The sequence below is a fragment of the Atractosteus spatula genome, chromosome 16, assembly GCF_055471065.1.
Source record: "Atractosteus spatula isolate fAtrSpa1 chromosome 16, fAtrSpa1.hap1, whole genome shotgun sequence".
NCBI lineage: Eukaryota > Metazoa > Chordata > Actinopteri > Semionotiformes > Lepisosteidae > Atractosteus > Atractosteus spatula.
Genome location: NC_142721.1, coordinates 6,824,575 through 6,844,973, shown reverse-complemented (window position 1 = coordinate 6,844,973; position 20,399 = coordinate 6,824,575). Strand labels below are relative to the sequence as shown.

Sequence of the window (20,399 nt, the reverse complement as noted above, 5' to 3'; positions counted from 1 at the left end):
AAAAGGAATGGAAACTGGGTTAATAAAGGTCACAACCAAAATAAACACTTTACTGTATGTTTCTGAATTCATTCCTCTTTAAAATCAACTTGTAATAAAACCTGGTCTGTGTGCAATTACTGCCTTAGCACTGGGGCATGAAATCAACTAGCTTTGAGCAGCTATTTCTTTTTACATTTTAGCTGAGGTAAGCCTGGTTATGATATGTATTTTTTTTCTTTACACAGCCTTAGCTTAGTTAAATTGGTCCTAATCCCTAAGTGCAAACATAAGCCTTTAACCCCAGAAAATTGACCACTTGTGCAGCGAGTTTGTTTCAGTGAAAACTTCACAATTTTTTAATCACGTTTTTAGTCACACAGTCACATTGGAGACTATGAAATGTTTTATCATTAGAGTTTAAGCAATCCTTACTTATCATCATCATCATCTTATTATTATTATTATTATTATTATTGAGCTACACCTGTTTCTTCTATCGTTGAGAATACAAAAAATCATTTGTATGCATACTCTGAAATCATTAAATACAGTCAACAGATCAAATGACAAACTGTTCCTATAGGACTTGTGCTGGAGTATTTTTATGTACAGTATATTCTTCAGACTTTACTTGGAAATATAAGTATTAACTATACTTATTGTTAAAAAGCTAGATGATTCCTTAATAATAACAATAATAAGAGTTACATTAAGATTCTTTGCCATGTCCACGTTCTGGGCTACTTGGTCTATAACGCACAACTGATCCAATAATTTGGACCAAACTTCCCATGTTTTTAAAGATGAAAATAAAATATTTAAAACAAAAGAATGACAGAATGTCAAAAATCTGACAATTTGCTCTATCACAAATTAATTATTTATCATCACAAAAATTAATTTTGCTGCATTTACATAAGGCACACATAGGGCAAACACAAAAAGACTGATTCTCACTGAAAAACTGATCAAAACTAAATATCAGATTGACCTGAAATTGTTAGGACAGCTGATATAAATTACAAACTAGGATGTGTTTTCCTTTTGACATTGATATTACACTTGCATTTTTATCTACATTTTAACTCGGGTTTTTACCTACTTTCATTTGCTGTATAATTCCACAGATTTAGAATAGCTTTAAAAATGCAATCCTTTATTTCCAGTTGCCATATGACAAAACACACAACCCATCCTAATGAGATCTTTAAAAGAACAAAGTCTGAACAGAACATTGCCCACATATTAATTATAACCAGATAGCTGGGAAATGATCAACCTGATTTCAGAGTCAACATCCAATGTTGTTAAAAATCCCCAGAGCTATGTGTTCAGTGTCTTTTGGCCACAGAAAGAATAACAAATTACAACAAAATTGTAATATAAAATGTTTTTGTTTTCTAGTCTACGAACAACAAAATGTATCTTTTACTCTTTTCGAAATGTATTTTCTGTTCAAGAAAAAGGTTTTTGAATTTCCTATCTTGTGCTTTACAGAATGATTTTTCCTCATAGTGTAGAGAGAGAGAGAGAGAGGCTTAAGAAGACTTGTACTGAACAAGATTTTTTCTGTGGAACTACAAAGTAGAACAACATTCATTACATCTTTTTTAACTGAAGAACAGTGTTTTTTGTGTATGGAATAGAAGTCTGGGTATTACAATTTATGTTCTGAAATACCCAGATGAAAGATTGCCCCCAGCTGCTCATGAGGCACTGTAACACATGGAAAAATATAATTAATTACACAACACAGGGCATGGTCACTGCCACAGAGTGCCAAGATGAAAAGCTCCATTTTACCAAGGGAGGAATGATCAGTCTCACATTTACAGTTTTGCTGTCTAAACCCAGTGTTAAAATTTCCTCCAAACAATTTAAGAGGCTCTAGCAAATTAACTTACGAAAACATAACAGTTGTTTAGAGCCGCCTCTGTTGCTTCGAAGCTAGTTCAACAAATAATTGAAGTCTTTTGCCAAAGGTTAAAAAGAGAAGTTAAATATATAATTTCATTTAACAGTGAACAAATTAATCCAACAGACCAAACATTTCTATACTGAAATTAACAATGGTTCAGTTGAAACAGGAATAATAGCCACTGTGAGTTTCAGCCATTAAATTACACAAAGCAATTACAACTGCCCTTATTTACCCGAGTCCATTATAGTATTATAAAGAATACTGAACAAGTGCCCTTTATATTTAAACTATTTTATGCATAAAGGCTATAGAGTGTATAATGTGCTGCTTAATGTAGTTAAATTGATTTCAGTTATATTTTCTTCCTCTTATACTATACAAATACTATACCATTATTATTGAAAACCGTTACATTTAAATTTAAATTTAAAAAGAAATGTTTAATTTTGTTTCATGTAAAAAGTTCAAAAGTGAAGGTGAGTATTAAAAACTCAGTACATTCAAAGAACAATGGTTCAGCTAATAACTTCCTCACGTTGCTGCAATGTAATAAGTTGTAATAAATTCCCATCTTTTTTTTTTAGTTTTTAATTTGCATTTTGCCTAAAAAGTAGAACCACTCAACTACAATAAGGCAAAAATGAAATCAAGTTTATTAAATGACAGACAAGCGAGCACAAACTTGAAAATAAAGGCAAGTACAGTGTAAAAAAAATGAACTAGAAGAGCAGAACAGATATAACAAAATAACATAAGCGTCCTCTCATTATGGATTTCATGCTTACAGTGAACATGTGCAATTGGTACAGTAAGTTACCATATTAAACATATTAGTGCAATACAGTGTAACTTAAATGAAAGGTGGAAGATTAGACAAACTCTTTTTCCCATTGTAGGCAGCAACACCACCAATCACCACATAATAAACAACAGAATTCGGGTCTTCAAAAAGGAAGAAATAATGCAAATCTACTCTGCTGGCAGGGGACTAGATCTGGAATGTACGGGTTAAATCATGAGGGGCTGACGATGAATTTAGTATTAATCTTTACATCAATACTGGCCAAGAAAGGAAAATCAAAACCTCTGGAGACTCCACCTCACCAACTGCAGTTGTGTAGGAGCTAGGCAGGCTTGAAATATTAAGGGTTTCTTTTAAACAAATAAAATGACTCTTATTGTGATATAAATAGGCTGATATAGGTGATTAATTTGAGCTACGGTGCAGTGAAGTTAGTTATTTTGTTCCCCTCCCGATCTTACTCTGTGCCTTCTCCGAACATCGCCAAGACAGGAAAGGGTTATCCCGAAGTTCATCAGCAAATCGGCTGGATGCCCAGAATATTTTAATTGCCAGGATGATCTTCAGGACTCGGAAAGAATGAAGTGCAGCAGATGTGAGTGAAACACTCAGACACCTTCCTCTTCGCCCCTCGTAAATATAGTGCATTGTTGCATTGACAGTTCTCCCCTTTTGTCTTAGTGGTGCTAAGTGGTGGATAATGCCATTTTTTGCCATCTGCCCCAAAGCTTCATTAAAGATACATGAATGGGCTAACTGGCCTGCTATCTTGTGAGGAACAGGTGCTATTGTTTGTCCCCGAAGACTCTCACTAAGGATCTGACTCAGAATACTTGAGAAAGAGCATCTGTAGCAATCAGTCAGACTAGAACTTGGCAGGGTCCTCACTATTTGCCAACACACAAGTGCACAATGGCTAAATTGGAGGGTGACTCCAATTTCGTTTCCTTTTTTTTCCCTTTTAAAAAATAGTATTTAAAGACACAGAGACAGATTGTCACGACCTGATGTACTCAATACGTCTACATGATTAAAAAAGGATAAATCTGCATAAAAATCCAGACTGATACTACAGACACAAGAAATATATGATCTGTAACCTATGGAGAAATCTATGCAATAAATCTGGACATCAGCACTAGGATTTTTTTAATGCCTTACAATACCAGCCAATACCAAGGTCATGTGACACCTGGAATCAAATAACGTTAGACTTTACAGATCATAATTAACATAAGCCATGCCAGGTAATGACTATGTTAAACAGATCATCTACATAGGCTATTTGACATGCATTATTGCACAACTGTATGGCCTGTTAGTCATATGTGCGAGAACTCCTTGACATTTGAAAATTATTTGGTGTTTTATGCACTCAGAAACACAGGTACGGCTAAAAGATACATTGATGGAAATGGAAATGTACAACCCTTTGCCACATTCAATAGGGTTTCTGTCAACATTCATTCATATTGCTGTCTTTTAACCTCTTTGCTAAGGCCCCAGAGACATTTACCCATTCTTCTGAAGTTAAAGAGAGAGGATGAGCTTCACCAAACATTACTTCAAGATTCTACTTGGTGTGACTTAAAAAAGCAGATGCCTGTAGTTTAAGCACATGTAGATACTTCGATGTAGGTTTAATCAAGGACAAAACATGTTTCTAAGATGTGCTGGAAATATTAATTGAAATAAAATGCATGCAAAACATTGAATCTAAAATATTAATTTAGTAAAAACAGTGTTCTTGTAATGTACCCTGATGGGGTCACAGGTGTAACTTCTAACAGCTTAAACTTCCAAAAAGTGATAATTAAATGTGTTTATGTGTTAATTCTGCTTTTTCTGAGTGGATCCATACTGTGAGTGGTATAAAGTCGCCTGATTCTGAAACATAAATTAATAAAACATGTTAGGCAAAATGGAATTTTAATACATTTTAAACCAGATACTCACATCTTAGATATTAATTTAAATGTATAATCTTGCTAGTTAACCAGCGTTGTTAAAGTGTCATAGTTTGCAGACTCACTTGCAGAGCTCACTCTAAAGTGCCAGGGAAAGGAAAAAAAAACTTGTGTGTTTATTGGTCTTGCAGGACCCATTAGTGGAGAAGTTATCCAGGTTCCTAGAAATCTGCATATTAGTGAGTTGTTTTCTTCCAGGGTGTGTGTGTGTGTTTAATTTCCGATGAATGGAGATTTTAGAAAAGTTGAGAGATGCAAATCAATGTAATTTTAGAAAGGAACAGTTCTCACCATTCCTGCAATAAGTGACAGTTCACACATTGTTCCCTGAATAGTACAGTACTGGATCAAATTGGGTAGTTACTAGAAGACATTATCTAGAGCATTTTAAGAAATATATATATATGTTAAATCTGCTTAAATTTTAAGTTAAATACATTTAAATACTTCAGAACATAATGTGTATTGTATGCTATTATGATATACAGTACAGACCATCAATTTGAAAAAAAGAGTAAATGTTTCAAACAATTGATTACTTTATGCATTTTATTTTTTAGCAAAATGTCTTTTCTTTTTTAGTACAAAGATGTTTGAGATTTACTTCTAATGATTAGATTAGTCCTTGATCTTTTGTAATAGATTGAATTATGCTGAATTGTGTAATCTGTATTAATCGATTTTATCATCATGCCGAGTTACAGCAGATCATAAATTAGTATAATATAAACTAACTCAACATATATAATATTTTCCTGCATAACCGATGCACCAAAAACATATTGCTTTTACAGAAATAAATCTCCTCATTAGAAGTAAAATAGCCTTGGTGAACTACATTTCAAATGTGTGTTGAGTAAAAAGCTAGAAGACTATGCTTAAGTTTGTAGCCATTATGCTTTTCATGCTTCTTTAAACCTGATGCTAGAAAGTTGCTTTTGAACTTCACCATCTGTAAGAACTACTTTGCTGGTGGGAGGATAATTCATTTATCATAAAACATTCAAACTCTACAAAAAACCCAGCACATATATTCCTCACACATCAATGAGTAATTTATCAGTTAGCCACATTATTCCACTAAGAGTCTTGAGAACCTCTGGGCCTATAATCCTGCCAACAGGCTTATGGTTACTGTAGCTTTGTTATCAAAGTCATAGATATTCTGTTTGGTCCCAGATGACAATCAGTCCTTCGGATCAATAAGAGAAAGCCCAGCTTCGATTCCTGAGCTTTCTGCTCAGCTTACCAGCAATGAAAGGTAGGTTTCTGGCCCCCCTTGGAAACTATCACAATTGTTCTTTTTACCCTGGCAATGAAAAATGCAAGGCAAATCTACATCAAAATTACTGGTCACCTACAAAAGGGTCTTTGTCTGGCCATGGCTTTGACCTCCCCCCTCCAATACAGGCAGGGCTTATCGGCTGCAGGAAGTGCCTGTTTTAACTGACAGGTAGGAGATTACATCTACAGCCACAAGAACACAATCTCCAGTCTGTTAGATAGGTGTTTGTCGAAAAGCCCTACAAACACGTAATTTGTTTATGTTGTACCAATGATCTTTGACAAAAGAGACGGTCTGGCTGAGACAAATGTGGTAAAACCCATTTATTGTACTATTTTTCTAAAGCAGCACAAGGGCTAAAAATGCAGAAACTAGACACTCCACTAAGGTTTTGCTGTCTGGTGAAATAACCAATAGACGACGTCTTGTTACACTAAATCCTCACAGTAAAACAAGCTTTCTTGGAGAACAGCCATTCCAATAACTCTATATCAAGTTGTAGACAGTTGTAAAGTAAAAATCCTTCCCCTAAACAAAAAGCAGAGAACTGGTTTAAAATAAAAGTATGCAACAAAGCAGCACATGACATGCAAAGATTGCTTTACTAGTATTTTAAAAGTTATATTTGTAATCTTTTAAATTAAATTACGTGTTTAGAAATGAAAGACTGTATCCATTAAACCACCCATGAGATTTTTTTTTTGCATCTGAACATATACCTTACTTATTTAACTTTAAAAAAATGGATATGTCTGTCACGATATAGTAGTGGAAAAGAAAATGGAGCAAATTATTTTATCTTTACTGTCAAACAACATAAGCATTTTGCTTTTTAGTAACAATAAAATATGCCTCCAATGAGATTTAGAAAAGTTGTAATAGCCAACAAGTCTTTAAATGTTGCTGAGATGCAACAAAATTAGTAAATTGCTGGAAGTACAAAGCAGAGAAAAATACTACTCCCGTGAGAGCAAAACTGAAACACGATCAATGTATATTCAACAGAAATGTGTACTTAAGGCAAATTCTTGTAGAGTCTCAAAGACTTAAAATGTAATTTAAGTTTGTAAATATTTTAGGCAATTAGGTTTGTATTGCATATAAAATATCAAAGATAAGCCTAAGGGTTCTTTCTCCTTGAGCTTTTTATTTGTACAGTGTACGCACACTTTAATAACTTTTTTACTGTATTATATCAATTTGTATATCTTTAATTACAATCAACTCCTTAATATTGGACTTGCTGGAAATACAACACAGGGCCAGTAGAGACTAGAAGCTAAGCAAAAAGAAAAACCATATTTTGGCAGGACCCAGTCATAAAATTAAAAAGGTTTGCAGTAAACTGGCAAAATCCATAGGGACTCTCTCAAACAGCATGGGTAATGAGGAAAGCACAGAACAGACATAAACAAACCCAGAAGTGAGTCTGGGGCCAACATCATTATAACAGATATATATCCAAGATACATGGAAATAGGTATAAGTGAAATGCCTGCAGCTTAAGATAAATTAGAATACGATGAATTTGTTAAGGACATTTGAACAAAGGTATGGGATCGTCATCAGATGCCAATGTATGTCCAAATTCATAAACCAGGAATGCAGAGAAAAACTGATGATTTTTGTGCAGAAGTTTTCTTTTGTGTGATTGACCCAGAACTGTAACAAAGCAAGCAGCTGGTACCTTAACTTTAACTTTATTATTATCAATTCAAAGGATACCATGAAGCTAAACATCTCTGTAATGTCCATCTGCATGTCATTCATCTTCTATACAATAAATTCACAAACATCATTGTACATCCCTGCTCATGTAACACTGCAGATAAGTTACTGAAAAACCTGGCTAGTTTCATACACTGTATTAAACGAAAGGGTATTCACACATTTCTTACGTAGTACCTGAAGATCAGCACCAATTTATAGTTGTGTCAAAACTGATGTTAAAGCCGATAAAAATAACTTTAAAAATGAAATTTTAAGTATTAAATTAAAAATAGTCAAATATACCTATAAAGCATTTTTATAAGGGTTGTCTTAAATTATTTTTAATACTACATGTCTAAGCCGTTTAAATTTTAAATATTTTACATTTTGCAAATCACACACAACACAAATCTCCACAACAGGGGAAGTGAAACCCATGTAAACACCAATTAAAATAAAACAGATTTTTTTAAAAGTATGACAAGTTCATTTTTATAAGAGTAACAATATTTTCAATTGTAATTACCACATGAATTATTAACTTGCCTTGTTCCCAGTATATAACAAGCAACAAACAAAAAAGGCATTGTTAGAGATGTGTATGTTTACATATCTGAAAACAAACTTAAAGCAGAACTGACATTGTATCAGGAAAATCTTGAATTTGAAAACCTGATCAAAGTAAAACAAAGATTTTTGGAATACATTAAATTAGTACGTTCAATAGACTAACATTCATTTTTTTTTAAAAGGAAAAATAAAATCCAACTAAATGTTTGGTGGCGGAACATGTAAATATACATAAAAAAACGTATAATGCACAAATAACAGAATGGTACCAGTTGTGCTGTTAAAGACAAAAAAAAATGGTATGCGTCCAACTGTTGAGATATCTGCTAGAGTCAGACCACCCATAATCTAATAACGATATAGTCCACCACAACATAAGAGATTGGGTATATTTTCTACTTCTTCCTGTCTTTACTTGATAGACTAAGCTGTTGTCTTCACAATTGCCTCCCAGCTGCTGGGACTTGTGAAAACAACAGACCCCACTCTGTTGTCCACAGAAAGCAGGATTGTTATGGGAAACTTTATTGCAGGCACATGAGTGTGCTAAGACTTTAAAACATGCTCAAATGTCATGTGCACACCCAATGACGGGCAAGAATAATTATGAAAAAAACAAAAATTCTGTGTCTATGAAAACGGTGTTGGACAAAACGGCCCATTCATTGTGTTCCTTGGGGAATGCTCGGACTCTCATGCCAGAAAACAAAAAGGCCTTTTTTTTGCTGCTGTAGGCTGAAAGCTTTGCTTTGGCACCCGAGCCCTAAGAAAACATGGGCCCCCTTTCTAACTGCTGGCTGGCCGCACACAGTAGAAACTATTAATACTCCCCCTTTTCCCCTCCGTCCCTTCTGTGTAGGCTGTGGCCAATGTAAAGTCAACGCAAAGACAAAACAGTTTGCTCAACATTAACTAGAAAAACACAAGGAGAGCGAGAGAAAAAAAAAGTCAAAGTGACAGTGGAGGATGTGTTCTTACGCTGTTCTATTTTTTTTAAGGACTCTGACACAAGCTAAGTATAGACTGCCTGTAAGCAGTGCATGCTTGTGGCCGCTGGTGAAGTTAGGGTCTACAAGTCAGGTTGGAGGTACAAACAGATGTTTAACCTATTTTTCAGTGTTACAGCTTTGACAAATTCACTCAATGCCAACATTTATTTTTAGTGAATGAGCAAATATATGGCAGTGCGTTGAGTGTTAAGAATTTACAGGTGCACCAATGTTTTATCAATACTTTAATTATTACAGTTCACTCACAGTTTGCTTCAATAACTGTGTAATTGATTGCAATGCTGAAGGAAGAATGAACTCCCAATGATTCTAATTTTCAGATGGGCTCCAATCTGAAAATCGAAGCAATCAAATATATAGAAAAAAGCATAATTAGAAATGAATAGTTATAGATATTTGCTCCTTTATGAATTATACAAAGAAAAGAAAAAGTTTGAATACTTTGAATGTGAATTTTGAATCCAAAGAACAGTTTCAGAACAGCCTACTGTATGTGCAAGAAAATGTGACACCTAAAGAAGACAGGCAATCAGATTGCTGCTATGAAGACTGCCGAATGTTTAAATAAATTAACAGGTCCGTAAGCTTCCTTTAAATCTCCCAATAGGTAACTAATTAATGACAGAGACTCAGGTGAGACTTGCTACACTCTAAATGTTCATGTGACAGCCTTCCTGGCATGGAGTCACTTAGTTAATATACCTAAATGAGAGAGGTGTTGTAACATATGCCTGCCTTGCCTGGCCTCTGGTAATTACTAAATCTCAATAAAACGGTTGATCAAAGTTTCTCCAAGTTCTTAATACACAAAAGATCAATTCTATGCTTCCATTATACTGAATACAAGTGTCTTTACACCAGCATGCCTTTCAACATATACTAGTATCTACTCATAGTTGCATTAAAGCTTATAAGTATTAAAATGTGTCTTAAAGGCTTATAGCAGGATTATATGTGAAGTTGAGCATTAGGAAATTTTGCTATGCTTTGTGATTTTGAGCAGTATAGTAACAAAATGACTAGCACATGAATATATGTTTCCTCACTTTATTTCTAAAGAAAACTGTATATTTTTTCATATGAATTAATCCCTCTTGTTGATCTAAACCACAATTAAAGAAGAAAGGGCTGATTAGTAAGTTCATATAACAAAGCTAAAATACACTGTTACCATCAGCTCCAACAGCTCCAGGCTAAAGTCAGCACAGCCGACAAAGCAAATCCTTCCAGATAACCATTACTGTTTATATTCATAATTTATGAATTTGTTTAAACAGGCCGGCAACATTACAGTTTCCCATTCATCCACTTAGCTTAATTTCCAAACCATCACATCCATTGCTGAGGTTGTATCTATTAAGCCATTTTTGTGCATCATTAACTTTTAACTGGGGCCCGATAGCTTTATTGTTCAAATTGCGTATGACTTTATTTAACGTCAGCATTTCTTCCAGCTCCTGACAAATCCTCTCACATTTTATAAGTAATTAAATTGATCCCCCAGAAGCAAAAGCCACTAAACGGAATTATTTGTACCCAAGTGTCAATATATTAAATCAAAAGGCTAATGAGTCAGGTCACTGTTTCTTTTATCTGAAGGCCTCCATGGAAAGATCTTCATCAGTGAGCTATCTTTAATATCACAGACGTACCTATTAGCTCACACTCTTGTCTTAACTGAAGCAGATCTGATGGTAATTTAAGGACTCAGTGTGGCTCTATTGGTGAGGCTATATGAGAACTAAGACTTTTAATTACAAATGTTTGCACTGTGAATGGCACATCCAAAACAAACACAGGCACATGCATATTTTTCCTCTCATGACATTTTTGCTGTATATCTGGGAGCACTAATTGAATATTTACACAACTCTTTAAAACAGATCCAATATAGGCATTGTTTTCATAGCATTAAGGTCATTTATTAATTCTAACATTTTCCAAGTATAATTTCAAATACAATAACAACGTTAAAATAGGACGCGTGCTCAAATGCTCAGATAAAAATTTTGTTACGACTGCTTGTAATTGGCATTTTAACAACAATTTTCTTTAATTATAGTTATGGCTAAATGGTTACAGCCAATTGCCTTCCTATGAGACTGAAGTACCAGGTTTGTTTTACGAATGATCCATGCTACAGAATTTGATACATGGCTATCAAAAGGTAGAAAAAAAGTCATAACCTTTTTTTTATTCTTTATAAAGGAAACATCTACCAAAAGCATGTTTAAATGTCAAATGAGCACTGTGTTTCGGAATTGTACCGGAGGTCCCATAAAAATGAAAGGAAAACTAAAATCAAATGGAGACTTAAATCTGTTCATGTCAGGCTACTAACAGTAAGACTCTCCCACAAGAGCATTCTTCACATCAACTGTAAACCCACAAAGGTTTTCACTTGAGGAAAACAATAAATGGGGTGTGTGTGACCTGTAGCACATCAGAGACTCCAAAGATATCAGAATGAAAAGCCCAGTGTTTAAATCTTGCACAAACAAATACACACTGTACTTAACAAAGGTTTTTTTCTGTTAATAAAATTCATGTAAGCACAAAGGTATCTCTGTTGGATAAGGAAGGTGCTAGAACAGGGACAAAACTGAGGTTTCATGTTAAACTTCCCCAATGAATTTTAGTATGATTTAGCAAGACTGAGAGATTGGAGAGAGTATTCAACAATACCTCAAATCCCCAGGTGCAAGGTATTGGCATTACACTTCGTTTTCTTTAGATGAACCGAACAAATTAAACATTAAATTAATTTTTCTTAACATATGACATTCAGGTCTGAGACAGGGACTGACAATGCTCTGAAAAAAAACCTAAAACATATTTTAGATATAGGTTTAAGATTTACAATATAATACACTGCAGCAAAATGCAAACCATTTAAATCATTTCTGTCTACGTGCACACTTTTTCCTCCTCTTTTAAAGAATATTGACAAGTAATGTTTTACAGCATGAACTGAGCCTTTATTGTATACTTTCTGTTATTGTTAACATAATGACTACAAGTTTCAAAGAAAATAAAGCTGAGGACACTGTCACACCTATATAAAAAACAGTATCTTTGAAACTATCTGTATCTGTAACTGTTCCAAAATAAAGAACATTTTTCATGATTCCCAAATGACAAAAAAAAACATAGAAATAAAAAAGTTGTTTAAGCATAGCTATTAATTAGCCCTTTAGCCTTGCCTTACTCCAGGAATGCTTCCTCTCGTGCTGGCGCTGTTAAATTGCTGCAGTCTCGGCTGCCTTTATGGGTCTTGGAAATTGTGCACATATGAGAAAAATTAAGCCCTCATTTACCAGAGACACATGCCTGTCAAGTCCAGAGGAACAAAGGCCTGTCCCAGGGGCCTACTCAGCTCCCTGAGGCTGCCACTCATTCTGTTAGCAATGCTTACCCTTTACAGATTGTATATAAAACCCAATAAATCATTTCATCTGCTCTGGTTAATACACACACAAGTCGGGGCCTTTCTTCCAAGTTTTTTTGTTATGTGACGGACTGCTTTATGAGAGCCTGCTTGTGTGTGCTGTGGAGGTGGTTAGCCTTTTGTAATTAAATAGTATCTTTAATCTAGGATCTGTCTGCAGCTATTATTTAACCCTTGGAAGTCCCCTGCTGTTCCGCCACACCATTTAAAACCACATGTTAGGAAATCTTTTTCGCTTTGAGCTGTGCAGCTAAAACATGGTTTCTGCTTGCTAAGATGAAGTTCTGTAGCACAAGAATTAAAATACATATCAGGGAAAATGGTGACAGTGGTCTGAACTCTATTTTTGAGCATGAAAGGCAGGGATTAATTGTACATTTACTCCGGTCTCTCGAGTTGGAAAGTCCAACTTTAAATTCAATCTAGTCCTTTTAGGACACATTGCAACTATATTTATCAGAGATTGAATATCAATCTGTGATTGCAAACATAATAGAATAGATTCAGCATGAAAAGCATTAAGACCAGCATTAAAATTAGCGTTCCCTACTACTTACATGTGGTGGTTTGGATTTTTCTGATTGTTGGGAGTCTTTCGGTGTAGTTGATTTCCTAGCCTCTATGCTTTCTGTTTTGGCTTTCCTTATTCTTGACAAAGTGCTATCCAGAGGACAGCAGGATGCCCAGTGCAGGAGTATTCCTGCCTGGCAGCTGGAATCCCACTGATGCCGAAATGTGGGAGCTCAAATAGGAAGAAGCTGGTACAGTGTGGAGTTCCCTCTGCACAGCAGGGAGAAGTAAAGCAGATCTGGATTTGATAAGTAAAACCAGACCTGTACAATGACTGTGTGTTTAAGGCCACATAATTAACACAAAGCATAAACAGCCAAAGCTGTGTGTGCACCAGGGGTTTTCATAAAAAAGAAAAACTTCTCCCTTAGTATCAGTTGATAATCACAAAGAAATAAGAGCAGCAGAAGTTAGTGAAGCAGTCCCAGAATCCTCCGTAATATTGTTGCTTCTCTGCTTCACTTATAAGATGTAATGGATTATTTTTGTTGATGATGGTAGTTAAAACTAAACTGTGTTATTTATTTCAGTCGTTGCTTTTACATTCACTTTACTCTGTATTTTTGCTAGAATTAAATGTTGCTATGTGAGATCTTCAAATTGAGAGTTGTGAGACTCAATTGAAGCCAAAAACATTACTAAATAGAAAAAATACACAGTGGAAAAGACTGGCTAGAGAAATTTAGCATTTCACTGGTTTTGTTGCACTAGGCCAAATCAAATGCAATCTTAAATCAATAAAGCCGTCCAGTTACCACTTTCAGAGAATATCTAATCAGAGGAGGTTGACTACACAGCAGGAATATCTGGTGTAAAAGTTCAAATAATAATGATGATAATACTAATAAAAGAATAGGCCCCTTGTGATAACATGAAGATACAATCATACTGCCAGTCACAGGCTGTCATAACAAGAGGGTAATTTGCACAGGCTTTGTTAGTGATTAAAGACATCAGCTAGTTTATTTTAGATGACTGTGAAAGATTTTGTTTTTGTTGCTTTGCTTCTGCAGTAAAAGCTTCAGTTCTATCTAATTTAACAAAGTAACAGTCCTGAGAAAAAAAAGGAAATCTCTTGCTGTCTGAAATCTGCAATTCTCCACGATACTGTACATCAGATATTATATGCTATGGAGACTCCAACAGCATTAACCTAACCATGATGGAATGCTTGGTATGATATTATCTAATATGCAAGATACACAAGAATCTCTGTGAGGTATGATAGGGAATTCACACCTGCTTTGAATTTCTGCAAAGGGTTCTGCAGAATGCTATGTCTGAATGACAAAGAATGTGTAGGCCTCCTAGGTCAAAGCTAGACCTACAGTACCTACTGAAAAGACTATGCATCTGACTGGGTTGGATATATCACCTGGGATTTAAATACAGGCAGTTCACCCTTTTATGTAGATCTGCACTATATCACAGCCCAGAAGGAAAGATCCCATAGACATACACTTTGACCTTCCATGTCATCACTAGATCACGTAGATACTGACTAAATTAAGATGGTATACAGTAAACCTACATGTGAGCATGAAGAGATGGGTTGCCCTGTTAAAATCCCGAGACTAAAAAGAACAGAGCCCAGTTAGTGTTTAAATGATTAGCCTATTTTAAATAGTGATATAATTTGTTTATTTATAATACATGGACAGTTTAGTTCAAGGTTACTAAAGAATCAAAATCTAAAGAAAAGGGAAATTGATTTATGTCCAGATTTAAAATTGATGCTCAACAGAGATGCAAAACAAAGACATTTAACTGATTCTTGTCGCTAGCCAATTAGCTTTGAAATATTAACAAAACTGAGTGTACTTTAATGGCAAGAAATACCATAACATTGCACATTCACGGTTTTAAGCCTCTTAAATGCTTAGTATAAAATATAACCAGCGAATAATGCATCAAGACATCTAGTGAGTAACAAAGTTACAAAACCATCACAACGAAGGACTTACCTATAGACTAAGATAATTTTCATGAATCAAATTTTCTCCCTGCAGGACTGTCAAATTCTAAGTCTGTTGAAATATCACTCTCCAAAACATGTGTGCTAACATTTGGCCAACACCACCACAAGATCATTTTATTAACTCGTAGCTCATTTCATAGACTGCTGCTCATGTTGCTAACATATGCTGTTCTGCCATTTACTGCTCTATAATTAGAAAAACCATATGAAAGACTGAACTTATATTCAAATGCTAAAATAAGCATGATTTGTGAAGATTTGGAAATAAAAAAAACCTAATTGTCACAGAGACTGCCCTTCAGAAACACAACTATCTAAGCTCGGGATGTTCTGTGACAGTTGAAGAAAACTGTCAAAGAAAACAGGCAAAATATAAAAGTAGGAAATATCTATTTTTTGTTATCTCTTAAAAGTGTATTACTCTGCTGTGTTTGCCCAATACTGTTGTACAGACCCCTGTTACACAAGAAGCACTGCTTTTCTTTTACGGACCCGATTCATTTCCACATTTGTTTTTAATTGTCACAAGCCTCCCATTTTTATTCCTAATGGTATTTTAAGTTTATTTTTGAACCACACAACTGTAATCCTTTAGTGCATGGAATTAGTCACATGCGGCATGAAATTTAACAAGAAGCAGCTCGGGATAAAAAAAAAAGAAGAAAAAAGAAAAACCTTGAGCTTAAACTTCTGATAAGCTCCTAACGTAGTAATCAAAACATCTGGTATCTTAAAACAAGTGACATTGTAATCCCCAAGGACAAAGACTCAATCTTTTTCCCCCTTTAAATAAATGAGAAAGGATGAAAAGAAAAAGCAATTCAAAGGGTTTGCTTAAATTGGACGGTGCTGTATTCCAGACTTTTCCATTTTTTTATACCCCCCGTGTTCTTTCAAAGAAACACTGAATGTGTGTAGAGTGCCAATAGGGGTGTCAGGTTTCAGCCCTGGTGGTTTTATTTGGACCTTGTACGTCCAGTTTATAGCTTCCATGGATGGGATCAGTTACATCATCAATAATGAAAAAAAAGGAACAGTCCCTCGAGCCAAAACAGTAGCACTTTAATTGCTTTGAGGGTCGCTTTTAATGCTAAACATAGTATATACAAACAGCAGGGGAACCAAATCCTGAGTGCTGTTTTACCACTCAACTCTGTGTCCCTAACATGAGGGCTAAAGCTTGCTGGAATCTTAATTAAGTCAAAGGTGTTGTTTATTGAGGTGAATGGGCATTTTTTAAGAGAAAGCTTTAATTAAAGCTGAATACCAATGCTTTATATTGATACCTCTGCTGCCATACTAATATCTTAGGGCCTTCCAAAAAATGAAATACAGTATTTTGACTTTTATCTCCAGAATACCAGATTGAAAACCTGCATACCTATAAGTGAAGGTTTAGGAAAAGTAGGCCATGGGATGATTTCTGAAAAAACAGGAAGTTAAAACAGCAGTTCATTTCGATAAAAAAAAACATTATTAATTTCCACTGCATGTTTCTTAGGTTGATGCAAAAACTCATGTTTTTTCAAGAAATAGTCACTGTATCGTGCCTCTACTCCAAAACTGTAAATTTGATGTGATAGCTTGAAAAAATATGCTGGTTCTTTGTCTAGCTCCAAGCATCTTAATAATGTGAGTTTCACTCTTAAATGTAGAGAAGTGATTAGAGCTGGAAGGCTGTGGGTTTGAGTCCCTGCTGTGGATACTGTCATTACACTCTTACGCTAGGTACTTTAGCCCAATTTTACCCATCTATCTAGCAGTATAAATAGGTACTGACATTTCTAGGTGTAACCCTGAGTTGGACTAGCATACCATTTACACGCTCTTAGCCTGCCTGATGTTGTAAGCTGTTGTAAGTATGGACTATTCTGATAAACAGGATCAGAGGAATATATGAAATATTCCCGATACTTTTGCTCCTAGGCAATGGGTAATCTCACCAGCAGTGGGGCGATGGTGAATGTAGAGAAGGAATGTTTTTTAAGAGAGGAAACAATGAGTCTACCTAAAAAAAACAATGGAAATAACATAACATTGACAAGATCCCCAGGTGTTCACCTAGTGACAGTGAGTGCATATTTAACAAGCTTGTGGTTTCAAAACTTCATGGCCAAGCTTAGATAAAATGTTAAAACCTAGAGCTGAATAGGTTTCATTAACAAGGATCAACAACACAAGAAAAGGTTATAACAATGGCAGTCAAGCCGTATTTGTTTGGTAACTAGCAGTTTACTGATCTAAGGATTTCACTTAGCCAGATATCACATTGCGAAACGTAATATTTCAATGCTGTGAAATCATGCTACAGATGGCGGGTAGCAAAAGGAAATGTCAAAAGGCCTTTGCTTTTAATAAGTCTTAATAAGATAGGGGTCTATTTATATTGGGATGTTCGGCCTTGAAGAGACTCAGGCAAAACTAAATGTTGTACTTAGGAGTGTCTAAATCAGTCTAGCTTGGTTTTGTCTTGACACAAGCCCTGTAACCCAGGCAGGCCCAGGGGGGGACATTGGCCAACCTAAACCCTTTCCTCAATTGTGAAGAAATTTCTTCAGAACCTGGCATTCGCTCTTGCCTTGCCAGCAGGGGGTATTTAAAATCTAATACTGTACCTGTACCTGAAAAAATCACTAAAATAAATGTATGCAGTTCACTTTAGATGTAGTTCTTTAGTCAAATTAATAATTTCGAATGGTTGTTGTATAGAAAGTGAAATGCGAATGTGGTAAACTTCCTGACTGCGGAAATCACATATAGTATGGTACTGTACGAGTGTAAAAGAACACATGAAGACTGAGCTGGTATTTTCACTGTGAAGTGTAAAGCACATCAGTGTCACACTGGCTTCACAATTCTGGAGCCACGGGAACATGCAAAATGAGCACTGTTTGCACTTCACATGACCAAGACCAGCAATGAAAGGAAGAACAATATTGAACTTAAGCACTTGGAGCAGGAACCAGTATATCCTGATGCTAGGAGCACACTGTAGTAGCTCACATGAAAGGAAGAATTGATTATTTTAGACAAATATCGTCATGTTGAAAAAAAGGGAAAAAGGAGGCTATTATCGCTTTTTTGTGCGATAATAGCAACAGTTTCTCAAGAGCAGAGTGCTGTGAAAAGTATAAAAAACTTTTTTAAAAAGCACAGAAATACTTTGTATTCTCGTTTGCAGCAAATGCAGACTAAAACAAACCTGAATCTGCTGATACTGCAGGTGTAGAAAAGAAACGCATGGCTGCAAACACAGAGGCACATGGGGCAAAACACAGATTTCAGTTACTTCTTTCAGTGTTTATGGAAAGGCTGAACACCAAGAGAAGGGGTTTTAGGTTACGAAACCTCCGAAGACGCAAGGACGTGACAGTTCTGGAGATATTTCCAAGTGGTGAGGAGTATGAATGAGAATAGGCTGAAAACATGTCTAGTGTTGAGCTGGTAGTGGGGGACTCGTGCTGTTGTCAGTGTCCTGCTTTGCTGCCCTGGTACTTTGGTCAAGTGCTGGAATGAGCAATGACTCTGACCATAATAACCAACCTATGGCAAAGTCTCTTACAATATCAAACACTCCCCTGTGGCAACAAGAAATCTCGGTGTATTATGACACGCTTTTCCTTACGTTTTGTTTCTTTTAAATTTCTAGAGAGTAAATGGCTAGTCTCACGTAAAACAACTCAAGCAGTTTCTATTCTTTCCTTCATTTTCCAGTTCTCTTCTTGTATTGCAGCTGCTCCCTTTAAATTTGAGTTACTCCCAGGAACCGTTTTGATTTCTGCCTACATAAGCAAGCAGCTTACATGCGGTTGTAGGTATTATATCATACAATACATGATTGCTAGAAAGTAACTGCTTGAAATGTGTCTTCCCAGCAAATTAAGTTTTGTTAATATTTTTTTACAGATGTAAGTAGCAGTAACAACAAATTTATCTTGATGAACACGACCTTGTATTTACAGTCACCTTTGTTCAAACACAAAAAACCCTCTCTGACTACATATAGTATGTATTAGAGAGCATTTTTTGTAAAAAAATCAGATTTTCAAATATACAGAAAGCTATTTTTAAAAACATCTGAAACTGCCAATTTCCTATGACAGAGACATCAGGGAATTGTAAGAAAAGGTGCAACCTAAATTCTGAGTTTTTTTACAATATCTGATACAGTAACTGCTCCTGGTTTTTATATGAACCACCTAAGAATAGACAATTATTAGTTAAATGTGAATGTTACGTTACTGCATTAGAAAGAGAGGAAAGACAAAACACATGGTGGTGGTGTGAGACAAGCTATAGTTTCAATCACTCCAGCTCCACCAAATTGAACCCTTTGTGTGTCCAACCCCAGGATCTCCCAGCTGCATTTTTCAGGTGACACAGCCTGTATTTGAACTGGCAAACTACAATGTATAAGATACCATCTGTGACCCAGGCGGAGTTTCTCAATGGATTTAAGGAGCCATAATAAAAGTTATTTTTTGTTCCTAGTGTAGTATATATATGTGTGTGCACAAAAACTGACCTGAATCTGCTGCTGGAGAAGGTTGATCTTGTGCTGCTGCTGTAAAAGTTGCTGCTGTTGTCTAGCGATCTATCAATAATACAAAACACAAAAAGAAAAAAAAGATGAATATCTGAGTGCGATGAAACTGAAATTAAGCAGAAGTAACATTCGGTATAATATCTGTGCAGAGCAATATTTTAGATTTTTCATCCACTTATAAACACACATTTTAATTTAATATGTCTGGGTGCAGAACACAACTGTAGCTTATAACCACCCGGGTAATTAGACACCGTCTCTACGCGCAGTTTTACACAATAAACTTTTACAGAAGAATCCAAAATGCAAAAGCATGTCAGGCCAGGGGACGACCTCCCAGTTATGAAACCACATCCTGGGGCTCGAGTTAAAAACTGAAAAGGTAAAATCCTTTTCAGTCTGAAAATCAGAATGCGGATTATTCATAATGTACCACACCACACAAAAGTCCATTAGCATAGTCAAATTACCTAAATACTGTAATGCTAACTTCTTGATTTCCAAATTTCTATCTACATGTGTACATACCAACACAATAAAAAATCCAATAAAGAAAACATTATGCTCAAAGGCTATTAAGTCTTCAAATAATAGCTAATGTTTATTGAGT

The 20,399-nt window shown here is 35.4% G+C and overlaps 1 protein-coding gene across 16 annotated transcripts in view; it reads right to left on the bottom strand.

Moving 5' to 3' along the window:
* The window catches only part of sox6 (SRY-box transcription factor 6), a 200,495-nt gene that overhangs the window by 58,438 nt on the left and 121,658 nt on the right, over positions 1–20,399 (bottom strand). For all 16 annotated transcript variants that reach the window (XM_088934650.1, XM_088934660.1, XM_088934653.1 and 13 more), the window contains one exon: positions 19,769–19,837. In XM_088934650.1, coding sequence (XP_088790776.1) covers positions 19,769–19,837 — 69 coding nt within the window. The remainder of the gene's footprint in view (positions 1–19,768; positions 19,838–20,399) is intronic.